The sequence below is a fragment of the Corvus moneduloides genome, chromosome 7, assembly GCF_009650955.1.
Source record: "Corvus moneduloides isolate bCorMon1 chromosome 7, bCorMon1.pri, whole genome shotgun sequence".
Taxonomy (NCBI): domain Eukaryota; kingdom Metazoa; phylum Chordata; class Aves; order Passeriformes; family Corvidae; genus Corvus; species Corvus moneduloides.
Genome location: NC_045482.1, coordinates 38,501,142 through 38,515,523, shown reverse-complemented (window position 1 = coordinate 38,515,523; position 14,382 = coordinate 38,501,142). Strand labels below are relative to the sequence as shown.

Sequence of the window (14,382 nt, the reverse complement as noted above, 5' to 3'; positions counted from 1 at the left end):
CTCCAGGCCTTGGGAGCTTTTGGTGTTCCACAAGAAATGCTGGAAATCCAATAACAACCCCCATTTTCCCTGCTCCACTGGGAGCTTTATCCCTCTCTGGATCCAAGAACATCCAGTTCTATTCTAAGATGATTAAAACCCTGGATTTGTTCCCTTCCACCGTCCCCAATGTCCAGCCTGGCCTTGGACACTGCCAGGGATCCAGGGGCAGCCCCAGCTGCTCTGGGCACCCTCACAGCCAGGAATTTGTCCCTCATGCTGTTTCCATAAACTCCACAGAGAATCCCATAAGATAAAGGATCAATTTGGCATTCCCATGATGAATCCCACAAAATAAGGGATCAATTTGCCATTCCCATGATGAATCTCTGCTGCTCCGAACTCCACACTGGATTAGCTCAGTCCAGAACACGAAGAATTCCAGATTTAATTATCCAGCAGCAATAAATGCTGTCGAGTTGCCAAAAGCATCATTAAAGAGATCATTTCCCTCACAGTATTCCTCAAGATTGGAGTGCCAGCATTCCAAAAAAAAAAAACCCCAAAAGTTGCTTTTCAAGACTAAAAGCATCCAAATTCCTGGGAAGTTCTGCCAGGAATAGACTTTTGTGTTGTGTGGAGAACCCAGCTCACACTCAGAGAGCCTCGAGGCAGAACAGCTCAGGAGGAGCGGGGAGGGCTGGAGTGAGAATAAAATCAGCAGCAGAGATCCAAAAAATTCCATTTCTGAGGGATGGGAAATCCTCTTATGGATCCTGGCCGGGGTTTCCAAGAGAAGAGCTGGAAGGGGACAGCAGCTCGGAGATTTCTATGGCCAAAGCAGGGTGGGAAGAGCCCAGGGCACTGCTGGGATTCTCCTGCAGCAGGGACCCCGAGGGGCTGGAGCGTGGCCAGGGATGGGAATGGAGCTGGGAAGGGGCTGGAGCACCGGGAAAAAAGGGAGGAAGGGGAAAAGGAGAAGGGGAAAAGGGGGAGAGAGGGGAGGAGGGGGAGAAAAGGGAGGAGGGAGAAGAGGAAGGGGGAGAAGGGGAATAAGGAGCAGGGGGGGAAAGGGAAGAAAGGAGAAAAAGGGAAGAAAGGGGAACAAAAAGGAAGAGGGGGAGAAAAGGGGGGGAAAAGGAAAAAAGGGGAAAAACCAAAGGGGGGGAAAAAACCAAAGGGGGGGAAAAAACCAAAGGGGGGGAAAAAACCAAAGGAGAATAAAAAAAATCTGCACGAGGGCAGGACATTCCTTGTGCTCCACCAGGTCCCACGGATGAGAAAATTGGGAATTTGGGAAGGCAGGAGCTGAAGTCAGGGATGGGGGAGGTGGACTCGTATCCAAACAGCAAGAAAAGGAAAATGCAGAGGTTGAAAACGGAATTAAAATCCATTTTCCTGCGGTTTGTTGGATCAGGAGGGAGATTCGCTCTCCCAGGAGCCAAAATTTCCAAGGATTAAGAACTCGGCTCCTAAATTTAGCAAATGCACCCAAAATCTCGGGACTCCTCCTGCAGCAAATATTTTGGTGCAATAAACAAGAAATCAGTGAAATCTCCCCCTGATTCCACAAAGGAAGCAAAATTCCAACAGAATCCACTGGAGATTAGGGATCCAATTTTTTGTGTTTTCCAAGAGGGAAAACCACCCCAAAATCCCCCATCACAACACACAGGTATTCCCTAAATCCAAAATATCCTGTTAAGCTCCAAACCCTGGAGCAGCAAATCCTTGGGAAGAGTCTTGAGAGACTCAGCCCAGTTTTATTCACATTCTGGGGAAAAAATTCCAGCTTTTTTTAAAAACTGAGGGCCCAAAGATGAATCCAGGCCCAAACCTGTCCCACCAAACATTGGGAATCCACAACTTTTAATTAGCTAGGAAGAAAAAAAAGGGAATTTGACAGATTTTCAGCCATTTAATCCCTAAAATTCAGGTTGGATTGAAGAGAACATAAAATAAACCCATAATTTAATGACAATTTAAAGTGGGATTTCATATTAAAAATATTCAATTTTTAATGACAACAAGTGAATTCCTCCAGCTCAGGATATCAAAACACGGTGCTGACTCCAGAGTTTTCCCAAAATAATTTGCCAAGCTGCTGAATTGGATCTAAAATAATAATTTCTCTGTTTTCTGGTGTGTCACAAGGTGCTCCCAAGGGAATTCTGCTCCTAAAAATCCCCTCCAGCTGATGAAATCTCCAATTATCCCCATTAAGAGCAAGCACAGGGAAGGAAATGAGTGGAAAGCCGAGCCAGGCTTTTTCAGGAATATTTCAGCAGCACATGGGCAGCTTTCCATAAATTCCTGCTGCACGTGGAGAGCTCTGCAGCACCTCAGAGGGGGTGGGAGAGCTGATTCCATGGACACAGGGCTGGATCCATGGGGAAAAACATGGAAAACACCCGCAGGAATTGAAAAATCCTGATTGAAAATAGGGGAAATCTGGATTTTGTGCTTATTCCTGCAAGTCTGTGAGGGAAAGTTAATTTATAATTTAATTGTATTTAATAGGTATGGATTTAAAATGAAACAGGGGTTTTTATGGGATATTGGGAAGGAATTCCTGGATGGAAGGGTGGTTTCCCTGAGAAGCTGTGGCTGCCTCTGAGTTCCTGGGAAGTGTCCAAGGCCAGCCTTGGAGCACCCTGGGACAGTGGGAGGTGTCCCTGCCCATGGAACTGGATGGGATTTAAGGTCCTTTCCAACCCAAACCAGTCTGGAATTCCATCATTTCTCCATTTGCACCAGATTTCCCCACCAAATTCCTAATGGAATTTCTTAAAAAAATTTATTTGGGTCATTTTTTATATACATTTAAAGCAGACCCCACCCTGTGTTGATGGGAGTTTGGAAATCCCTTTGGAATTTCACTTCCATGGGGGTCCAGGGCTTACATTCCATTTTCCCTGAGCCAAAAATGGGAAGAGACGGGGAAGGGGAAGGGGAAAGGACACAGGGAGAGCTCCGAGCCCCTGGCAGGGCCTAAAGGGGCTCCAGGAGAGCTGCAGAGGGACTGGGGACAAGGGACGGAGGGACAGGACACAGGGAATGGCTTCCCAGTGCCAGAGGGCAGGGCTGGATGGGAGATTGGGAATTGGGAATTGCTGGATATGAGGGTGGGGGGGAGCTGGGCTGGAATTCCCAGAGCAGCTGGGGCTGCCCCTGGATCCCTGGCAGTGCCCAAGGCCAGGCTGGACATTGGGGCTGGGAGCAGCCTGGGACAGTGGGAGGTGTCCCTGCCCATGGACGGGATTTAAGCTCCCTCCCAACCCCAAGCACTCCATGAAACACAAACTCAGACAAGCCTAAAGCAGCGCTAAGTGCTGCCCATGCCGGGATTTTCCCTGCTGGGAGAAGGCACTGCGAGGCACCAGGGGAGGTGCTGGAAGGGGCGGGCGCGGCACTCACCCCGCAGCGCCGGCAGCAGCGAGCGCTCCTTGCTGTCGTCGCACTTGTTGCACTCGCTGAAGTAGAGCAGCAGGAACACATCCAGCAGCACCCAGAGCAGCGACGTGGCCAGGACCACCCTGCAGTAGCCAAACCTCCTCATGGCTCCTTGCTGGGAGCTGCTGCGGAGCCCCGGGAGCGGCGCGAGCGGAGTGGGATCACGGCGCCACGGCACAGACCCAGCAGGGAGGCGGAGAGCGGCATCCCACTGCGGGCACAGGGAAAGCAGCGCCCGCTTTGCGGGGATTCCTGGATTTCACGGGTCTGCAGCCACTTACTGGACATTACTGGGCACTGAAAGTTTCGTTTTCCTCAAAGAATGGTTTTTGTCTTTCCTCAGTATTGGGTTTTTATCTTGCCATCTCGTGGCCACCAAAGATTCCTGGGGAAAGGGCAGTGCGGTCACACATCCATGGATTTGGGCTCCTGCCTGGATTAGGGAGTTTGGAAAACAAAGCTAAAGGTGAGGCCTCCATGTCCAGTTCTCCAAGGGCTGGAGCCGGGCTGGGAGAGCTGGGAATGTTCCCCTGGAGAGGAGAAGGATCCGGGGAGAGCTCCGAGCCCCTTGCAGGGCCTAAAGGGGCTCCAGGAGAGCTGGAGAGGGACTGGGGACAAGGCATGGAGGGACAGGACACAGGGAATGGCTTCCCAGTGCCAGAGGGCAGGGCTGGATGGGAGATTGGGAATTGGGAATTGCTGGCTGGGAGGGTGGGGAGGGTCTGGGCTGGAATTCCCAGAGCAGCTGTGGCTGCCCCTGGATCCCTGGCAGTGTCCCAGGCCAGGCTGGAGCAGCCTGGGATAGCGGGAGGTGTCCCTGCCCATGGAATGGGATTTAAGGTCTTTTCCCACCCAAACCATCCCAGGATCCCATGATCTCCCCGTGGCTGGGATCTGCAATTAGAGGTCTGTAATTACCGACTCCCACTCACCATCACCTGCATTCCGTGCCCAGACTCCGTGTCCTGCTCCAGCCATGCTCCCAAAGCATTCCCTCAGCACTGAACCTCTGGATGATTTTCCAAGTGCCTGGAAAACAAAAAGAGAAGAAAACCCCAATGACTTTTCCGTATTTCCTGAATTATAACAAAATTTTTTATAATTAAAAATCTCTCCTCAGTCTTGTCCTCATTTTAACTTCCTTATCTTAACCCCTCCAGTCTTCATTCCAGGAGTATCCCAAGTGGGATCTTTCCATTTTCCATCCCATTTTAATTCAAGTTCATCAGGGACGGAAGAGCAGGAATGATTTAAATAAATTAAATGAATGATTTATTTCATCATTCCTGCAGCATTTCTGTACCGACTCCTCATTAACAACAATTCCCATCTGTCCTAAATATCAGCCAATGGCTCTTCCTGCTCAGGGATTCCCAGGCAGCGGATTTAAAATTCCAGGAATTGCTGTTCCAGGATAACACAATCCATTTCCACACCAGTCACGGGGAACAGCTCTATTACAGGAAGAAAATCAGGAAGAAAAACCAAATTTCCCAGCAAATCTGTGGATGCTCCATCCCTGGAAGTGTCCAAGGTTGGACGGGGCTTGGAGCAACCTGGGATAGGGGAAGGATTCCCTGCCCATGGAATGGGATGAGCTTTAAGGTCCCTGCCACCCCAAAGCATGCCAGGATTCCATGATTCCATAAAATCCCCTCCTCCAAACCCCCAAAAGGAAGCAGCTGCCCAAAAAATAGGATTTATTTGAACTAAACAGAGCCTGACAGGGTTTGCAGGAAGAGGAGGAAGGGACAAATCCTGAGCTTCTGAGCTCCCACTTCTGGAATAAACCCAATTTAACCCATTATCCTGCAGCAAAGCAGAGGGGAACTCCTGCCCCAAACCCTGCAGCTGGACAGGGCTGGAAGCAGGAAAAGCAGGATTTGGGGATAGGAAACGGGGCAAAATGAGGAATCTGCCAGCCTTTCCTAGAACTGACCCCACAGGATGCTGTGCTGGGGCGTTACGGAGGCTGCAAATCCCAGTGAATGGGAATTCCAAGCCTTGACTGACCTTTGCCATGGATTAAAGATCCCAAGTTTCTGCAGATACAAAACAACTGTCCAGGATTCTTTCTTGTGACCCCACAGAGCCCCTGGTTATCCCCACAGCCATGCCTGACCACTGTTTCATTTTCCCCGGGGCTCAAAGCCACAGAATCCATCAGTTCATTCCCTTTCCCAGCATCCCTGCAAGGTAAAATAAACATGGATACAGCAGAACCCCCCCTCTTGAGCTGCATTTTCCCACCACTGCTGGGAATTTCATTTTTTAGTGGAACTTGGGGTCATTTCTGACTCTTCTGGGGGCTGGAGAGGTGGAAATTGCAGCAGCACAGGGAGGGGGTAGGAAATGGAAGGGGGTTCAGAAAAAAACTCAGCATTTTAGGGAATCACAGAATCCCAGACTGGTTTGGGTTGGAAGGGACATTCAGGATTATCCAGTTCCACCCCCAGGGACACCTCCCACTATCCCAGGGTGCTTCAGCCTGGCCTGGGACACTGCCAGGGATCCAGGGGCAGCCACAGCTGCTCTGGGAATTCCAGCCCAGCCAGCAATTCCCAATTCCCAATCTCCCATCCAGCCCTGCCCTCTGGCACTGGGAAGCCATTCCCTGTGTCCTGTCCCTCCAGCCCTTGTCCCCAGTCCCTCTCCAGCTCTCCTGGAGCCCCTTCAGGCCCTGCAAGGGGCTCGGAGCTCTCCCTGTGTCCTTCCCTTCTCCAGGTGAACATTCCCAGCTCTCCCAGCCTTTCTGGCCTCATTCCAAGAGGTCAAAGCCCTTCCATTCCCAAACGGGCACTTCCTGTAAATCCGGATCAGCAGAGCCCTGAGTAGCTCCTTAATCCTCTGTCACTCCTCAGGCTCATCACAAATGAAGTGTCCCAATCCTCAGCAGGACAGGAATAACCTGTGATGGAAATTCCCAAAGAAAATCCCAGAGAAAATCGGAGGAATTGTCCAGTTTACCTCCCGGCTCTTCAACTGACTCAGCAAAGGAGCACAGCTGGAACTCCAGATCCAGCTGCATCCTGGGAATGTGATGAAATCTTCCTAATTAATACCAGAACCACTCTGACCTCAGTGTGGCCTCACAAACCTGTGGAACTCAGCCTTTCTTGGCCACCTGCATTCCCAGGAATACCAAACCGAGTGCCCACATCCAGGTGCTTGGGTAAGGAAGGGCACAAAATCCAAATCATTGCCAGCATTGCTCCCAAGCCAAATAATCCCGTTTTTATGGGGTGAAACCTAAACCGGGGCTGAACAACATTTCACGAGTCAAAACTGCTTTTAGTGCCACCCTAAACCCACCCTACGACCCTACCGAGGGTTTCCATGAGCTGGGCCTGGCAAAGCTCACCTTAACCCGAGCTGTGTGACAGGAACAGGCACAGGCTGGGGCAGGGGTGCTCCCCTCCTCCCCTGCCAGATGTGGCCACAGCTGCAGCAGCCCCAGGCAGCTGCGGCAGCGCCAGCAGTTGCCTGGCAACAGAGGGATGCTCCTCTGGGTACCCGGACCTGCCCAGTGCCCCCAGTTTGGCCATCACATCCAGTACTGGGCTGCAGCAGCTTTGGGATTGCTCTCAGGGATTTGTTTTCCCTGCTCCAAGGGGTTCCCAGCCCTTCCCGAAGCCTCCCAGGCTGCCCAGTGCAGCCCCAGTTTGTCCATCAGATCCAGTATGGGGAACCAGGGAGCCCAGCCCGGCTTTCCAGCTTTGGGATTGCTCTCAGGGATTTGTTTTCCATGCTCCAAGGGGTTCCCAGCTCCTCCAGGGAGTGCCACGGGATCATCCAGGAATCCATCCAACCCCAGGGGCCTTCCCACAGGAGAAGGACAAGGAACCCTCCTCCTGTCCCCTGGTCACACCACAAGGACTGAGGAAGAGAAATGAAAACATCCCAGAATCCACCCTGGCTCTCCCGCAGGATGAGAGCTCTCACCAGAGCTCGGCCATGGAAATGGGATCAGAAATATTCCCGGGAATCTGTTATCCTTTGTGCTGCTGGTTTGGTTAAACAGGGAATTAAACCTCACCCACAGCCAGGAGGGGTCGGGAAGTTCGCTGGGAAAAACTCCCAAGCTGGAATAAAATCATTCCCAAATATATTTTTCCACTGAAGGAAGGCAGAATCCTCACGCAGAATTCCCAGCTTTCCCCTCTAATAAATCCAAGGATTGTTCCTCACAGCTGTCCTGGGATTCACCACACAAAAATATTTAGGTGGCACAACAAAACATGGCAAGGAAGGTTTGGAACTCCCCCTTTCCAAGGCACAGCTGGATTTTTAAAGAATCAATTTTTTAAAAATGATAATATAAAATACTATATTAAAATAATCAAATTAAATTGAAATTATTCAATTAAAATCTAATCTTAAATTCTATTTGATCTAAGCCACCCCAAATATAAAATCCACCTTCCAAACCCCACAAATCAGCATTTAATTCCACGAGCAGCTCATTAATTCATGGATAAGGAAGAACTTTTAATGCCAGAACTGTCGAACTCCAATCGGGGAAAGCTCTTTCAAATTTAGTAAGGAATAAAAATGGGGGGGGGAAAGGGGGGAAAAAAGGAACCAGGTACCTTTAGTCAGAGCCACGCAGTGTTTTGCGGTTTCAGAATTAAATTTTCTCTGCCTCTCTCGTCTCCTGAAATTCAATAATAGCCCCATTCTTCCCTCGGGAATGCATTCCCATGACTCAGGAATCCAGGTGGAAAAGCCTCATTAATTCCTCTCATCCCAGAACTCGGGAGGAAAACCTGCCCTGGGTTGGGGGGGCTTTGTTCAGGCCACAGCCACACAATTCCGGGATTCTCCCCAATTCCATCCTCCCAGCACCACATTCCCAACAGCTCCGTGTGTCCAGAGCCACTCAGCTGGAAACGATGGGAAATTTGGGAATTTACCTGGATTTCCCTCTCCTTTAAAGGCCTGGTGCTGTGCTGGCACAGAGCATCAAAAACTTGAAGTCAATTAAAATAGAGATAAACAAAAATCCCTGAATCTTAATGGAATATCACAGAATCCTGGAACGGTTCGGCTGGGACATCAATCCATGGGCAGGGACACCTCCCACCACCCCAGGCTGCTCCGAGCCCCACCCAGCCCGGCCTTGGACACTTCCAGGGATCCAGGGCAGCCTGGGAACAACCCGATGTTGGGAATCAGCACCCAAGCATGAGAGGACAGCCTCTTTTCAAAACCTCCCTCCTGTTCCTGTTCCCTTCTCCAGGTTTTTCCCTCAAACACAGCCCACCTACAAAAGCAAATTGAGGAATTTTGCTCACCGACCTCCCAAATTCCTCCTTCCCAGGCAGTCCTGGCATCTCCCATTCCCACATCTCCTCCTCTCCCAGGTGAGGCAGGGATTTCCCCCCTCGGCAGCTGCAGAGCCTCATCAAGGCCGATCAGCAGCCACAGCTGCCTCTGGATATTCCCATTCCAGAGCTGGGAGCTCTCCCACGTTCCCGGGGAATTAAAAGCACTTGAGCAGCACTGACAGCTTGGCAGATCCCACCCAGGAGGAGTTTTCCAGCTCCTCCAACACAAGGAAATGTTGGAGAAAGCCAGAGTGACCCAAGGAGCAGGGAAATCAGGGAATAGTCACATTCCCAAGGCTGTCGGAGAGCCAGGAACGTCAGAGCCAGGGTGGGAGCGTTGGGGTGTCTGAGCACGGTCAGGGGTTGGGTCAGTGATGCTGGGGGTCCCTTCCAGCTCTGCTATTCCAGGATTCTGGGATCTGGGGAATTCATGGAGCAGAGGATGTGCCGAGGGAGCAGGGATGTCCCCATGGAGCAGAAGGTGTCCCCCATGGAGCAGAAGGTGTCCCCCACGGAGCAGAAGGTGTCCCCCACGGAGCTGTGCCCAAGGGGGTTGGACACCTCCCACCCCACAGAGGTGTGGGGCCATTATCAACGGGACACCAACACTGCACAAATCACTGAACATCCCCATTGCACCAGGCATAGAAACATGGAATTCTGAAGTTGGAAAAGACCTTTAAGGGCAACTCCAGCTCTCAACCAGCACCATCCCTGTGTTAGCACTGAACCCTGACCCCGAGTGCCACATCCACAGCTTCGGGAACACTCCCAGGGATGGGCACTCCACACTGCCCTGGGCAGGACAATCTTTCCATGAAGGAATTTCCCCAATATCCACCCTGAGCCTCCCCTGGCCCAGCCTGAGGCCGTTCCCTCTCCTCCTGTCCCTGTTCCCTGCCAGCAGAGCCCGACCCCCCCGGCTGCCCCCTCCTGTCAGGGACTTGTGCAGAGCCACAAGGTCCCCCCTGAGCCTCCTTTGCTCCAGCCTGAGCCCCTTTCCAGCTCCCTCAGGAATTCTCCAGCCCCTTCCCAGCTCCCTCAGTTTCTCCTCATCCCACCCGTGCTCCATGGACAAGCAGAATTCCCTCACTTCTTCGGGAAAGAAACCGAATTTCTGAGCACCAAAAGCCGCTGGGACAACCAATAATTGTCACGTCCCACTCGCCCCAGCTCCAGACCCATCCTCACAAAAGGACTGGAATCTCCTCTGCCCATTCCTGCTTTATTCTTCCCCCATGCCCAAGCTTTTGAGGGGAGCAGATTTGCTGGAATTGTTTGGCTCTCCCTATGTGGGATTTAAAAATAAGACAAAAAAACCCCCAAACCTCTTCTCCCGTGTCCATGAAAGTGCAGCCACGTGGAGCTCAATGCTCCCACATTTCCAGGCAACGTTTTCCTTGGGTTCAAAAAAACCCTCGGGAATTTTCTTACCTAAAACAATAAAGGAGAGATTCCCAATTCCCTATTTCCAGGCAATTCCTGGAAAATCCCTCACGAGCCACAGTTTCCCTGCCCTCCATCGGCGGGGTTTGCTTCCCACATTGCAAACCCCAAATTCCATTAAATATTAGGAGAAAGTAACTCCATCTCATTCCCCACATTCCCACATTTCAACCAGCCCCAGTTTTCCTACGGAACGGCCTTTTGGGGCTGCAGATGGTGGGAGCAGCTCTGGCACCTCTCATTCCCAAGGAAATGGAGCTGTTTCTGGAGCAGGTGGGAAGAAGGTGGGAACAGGCAGAAAAACCCCAGAACCGTGTGGGATCACGTCCCCCCCCCTCCCCTCGGAGGGGAGAAAAAAAGCAGCCGATTTTTCCCTTAAAAAAAAGCAGCTTTCTCACAAGAAAAGCAGATTTTCAGACAAGAAATTCACTTTTTCGAACAAGAAAAGTAGATTTTTACACCAAAAGGGAGGTTTTTTCCTCAAAAAAAGGAGGGTTTTACAACAGAAAAGCAGATTTTTAGGCAGGGAAATCACTTTTTTTGCATAAGAAAAGCAGCTTTTTACACAAAAAAGGTGGGTTTTAATCAAAAAAATGAGGTTTTTACTCAAAAAAATCACTTTTTTGAACAAGAAAAGCAGCTTTTTACACAAAAAAGGCAGGTTTTACTCAAAAAATGAGGGTTTTACTCAAAAAAATGAGGTTTTTAGACAAGAAAATCCCTTTTTGGAACAAGAAAAGCAGCTTTTTACACAAATAGAGAGGCTTTTGCTCAAAAACGTGTGTTTTTATGCAAAAATGGTGGGTTTTTACTCAAAAAATGAGGTTTTTAGACAAGAAAACCACTTTTTTGCACAATAAAAGCAGCTTTTAACACAAAAAGGGAGGGTTTTGCTCAAAAAAGGAGGTTTTTACACCAGGAAAGCCGATTTTTACACACAAAAATCACTTTTTTGAGCAAGAAAAGCAGCTTTTCACACAAAAAGAGAGGATTTTTACTCAAAAAAGATGGTTTTTTACTCAAAAAAGGTGGGTTTTTAGACAAGAACACTTTTTTTTGCAGAAGAGAAGTAGATTTTTACACAAAAAAGGAGGTTTTTACTCAAAAAAGGTGGGGTTTTAGACAAGATATTCACTTTTTTGCACAAGAAAAGCAGATTTTTACTCAAAAAAACGAGGCTTTTCACAAGAAAGGGAGATTTTTACCCAAGAAAATTCGGGTTTTTTACACAAGAGAAGCAGATTTTCCCCCTGGTGTTTTCCAGAAGCTCATGCCCAGCCCGCCGGAGATGGGAAGTCCGGAATTCCAGCCCTTTTCCCGACGCTGGGACCCTGTGGACACTGGTGGGATCACACAGGTGGCACACACAGCACGATTTGCCTCTTCCAACACAACTTCTGGGAAGAAACCCCTTCTAAAACCAGGCTTCATCCCCTCCAAAATCCACTTTTTACATCCCCAAAGAAACAAAACCCAAAAGGTTTGGGAGTCCCAGGCCTGGCTGAAAAGCCACGGAAAGATAAAGCGGCGCTTTCTGATGGATGCGGAATTCCAGCTCTCCTCGTTATCACTTTTGAGTGGCTTTGCTGATAACACAAAGCACCAAGTGTGCAGCACAGCAGGAAACTTTAAAAACACCCAAAAAAATACCCTAAAATACCTGAAAAATACCCTTAAAATACCCTAAAATACCCTTTAAAAACACCCAAAAAATACCCTAAAATACCTGAAAAATACCCTTAAAATACCCTAAAATACCCTTTAAAAACACCCAAAAATACCCTAAAATACCTGAAAAATACCCTTAAAATACCTAAAAAGTACTCTTTTAAAATACCCTTTAAAATACCCTAAAATACCTAAAAAATACCCTTTAAAAACATCCCAAAAATACCCTAAAATACCTTAAAATTACCCTTAAGAATACCCTAAAGTACCTAAAAAGTACTCTTTAAAAATACCCTTTAAAATACCCTAAACTACCAAAAAAATACCCTTTAAAAATACCCTATAAACCTACAAGATACCCTAAAAAATACCCTAAAAAACACCCTAAAAATACAATAAAAAATACCTGAAGAATACCTAAAAAATACCTTCAAAACACCCTAAAAGTACCTAAAAATACCAAAAAAATACCTTTAAAAAAGCCCCTAAAAAACACCCTAAACCCCTCAAGTTTTAAGGCCTCATCTCCCCTTCAAAGCCCAGCAGCCACCAAGAGTTAAAATAATCTTTGCCTCCATCATTCCCAGCGTGCCTTAATCTCCCATTAATCTTTCCTCCCGCTATTCCCAGCGTCCAAATAAATTCCTGCCCGTTATTTTCCGCCAAAGAGCAGCTTTCAGCAGTTACTGTCTCTTTATCCATTCAGATCAATCCAATTTCTAATCAAAAAATGGAAATTAAAGTTTCTTTTCCACCAGCTTGGGAGCGGCTTTTAGCCGATTCCTTGGAAAGCGGCTGGCATCCCAACTTTGGGATTTTCCGAGGGAAAATCCCAGCTTTTAAGAGCCGTGCCAAATCCCATTTCCAGCAGTCCGGGTTGTTTCTCGCCTTACTTCCATGCGGGAGGAATTTAAGTGGAATTTAAGTGGAATTATCCCGGCGCATCCTGCTCGGTGCGAGCGCTGCGAAAAACCACCGGGAAAAACGGGAAGCAGCCAGGCTGAGGCGCTTCCAGGGAAACCTGCGGCTGGGACTGCCAGCCCCGAGCATTATTCCAGGGAAACCTGCGGCTGGAGTAGCCCCAAACGCAATTCCAGGGAATCCTGACAATCCCAAACGCAATTCCAGGGAATCCTCACAGCCCAAAGCTGTATTCCAGGGAAACCTACGGCTGAAATCCACAGCCCTAAGCGCTATTCCAGGAAAACCTGCGGACGAAATGGATAAAACGTCGCTCCATCCTACCATAAGCAGCCTCCGTGCGCCGTTTTCCAGGGATATTCGGATCCTTCCTCGCAGCCCAGCGGAGCCGGTGTCGCTTCCTTGGGGAGCTCCCGAGCAAATCCCGGGGCCGGGCTTCAGTCAGGGCTTGTCACACATCGCTGGCCCCAGCCCGGCTGATCCCGGATTAAATAAAGCTCCCTGGAAGCGGCTGGAAAGGCGGCGGCAGCGGGATCGGGGAGAGCGGGGGGAGCGCAGGGCAGCGCAGCCGAGAGCGAGGGGATCCCTCTGGAAAACCGAGCCGGGAGCGAGGGGATCCCTCGGGAAGGGAGAACGGAGCCGGGGCTGGAGGAGCGGGGGGAGCCCGGCAGGAGCCCCGAGCTCGGAACTGGCCCGGGGGGGGCTCAGCCCCGCCAGTCCGGGGGGCTCAGCAGGGTCCAGGGGGGCTCAGCAGGGTCCAGGGGGGCTCAGCAGGGTCCAGGGGGGGCTCAGCAGCGTCCGAGGGGGTCTCAGCACCCTCCTCCTAAGGGGTTCTCAGCGTCCGGGGGTCTCAGCACCGCCAGTCCTGGGGGGGCTCAGCAGCATCCAGGGGGGCTCTCAGCCTCCACCGGGGGCTCAGCACCGTCAGTCCGGGGCTCCAGCAAGGTGCCGGGGGGCTCTCAGCCTCCACCGGGGGCTCGGCACGGAGCCGCCGGCCGCCTCCTCCTCCTCATGGCCGGGGCCGAGCGGGGAGAGCGCCGGGAGCGGCCCCGGGAGCGGCCCCGGGAGCGGCCCCGCCTCGGCCGCAATGGCCGCGGCTCCCGCGATGCTGCGGCTCGGCCCGGGGGCAGCGGGGAGGGCTGGGAGACGGGAAATGATGGAGGGAGGGATGAGGGAGGGATGAGGGATGAGGGAGGAAGGGCCGGGCAGGTGCCGGGGGCGGCTCCGGCCTCGCGAACCGTGCGGGGAGGGAAGGGGCGGAGGCGGGGGAGAGGGGGCGGGGATGGGGATGGGGAGGGATGGGGCGGGGATGGAGAGGGGTCGGGGGGTGGGATGAGGTGAGGAGGGGAGCCGGGAATGCGGGAAGAGGGGATGAGGAGAGCTGGGGTAAGGTGCTGAGCGGAGCAGGGATAGGCAGGGACGCTGGGGGGATCGGGGTTTGGGATGGGGTGATGAGGGGAGCAGGGGAAGGGCAGGGACACTGAGGGGATGGGGGAATGTGGGGGATGTGGGAAGGGGTGATGAGGAGGACAGGGGATCAGGGATGTGGGATGTGGATCTGAAGGGAGCAGGGGAGGCTGGAGAGGCC

The 14,382-nt window shown here is 51.0% G+C and overlaps 1 protein-coding gene across 5 annotated transcripts in view; it reads right to left on the bottom strand.

Annotated features, from left to right (window-relative positions):
• Positions 1–13,993, bottom strand: part of GALNT13 (polypeptide N-acetylgalactosaminyltransferase 13) — a 52,051-nt gene extending 38,058 nt beyond the window's left edge. For 3 of the 5 annotated variants that reach the window (XM_032114276.1, XM_032114277.1, XM_032114275.1), the window contains exons 1-2: positions 4,365–4,460; positions 3,397–3,643 (exon numbers count right to left, since the gene is read on the bottom strand). In XM_032114276.1, the coding sequence (XP_031970167.1) occupies positions 3,397–3,643; positions 4,365–4,376 (259 nt within the window). In that variant the 5' untranslated portion in view covers positions 4,377–4,460. Of the gene's footprint in view, positions 1–3,396; positions 3,644–4,364; positions 4,462–10,087; positions 10,194–13,118 lie in introns of those variants that run through there. The other 2 variants (XM_032114278.1, XM_032114279.1) reach the window with 2 other exon arrangements.
• Positions 13,994–14,382: the final 389 nt, after the last annotated feature.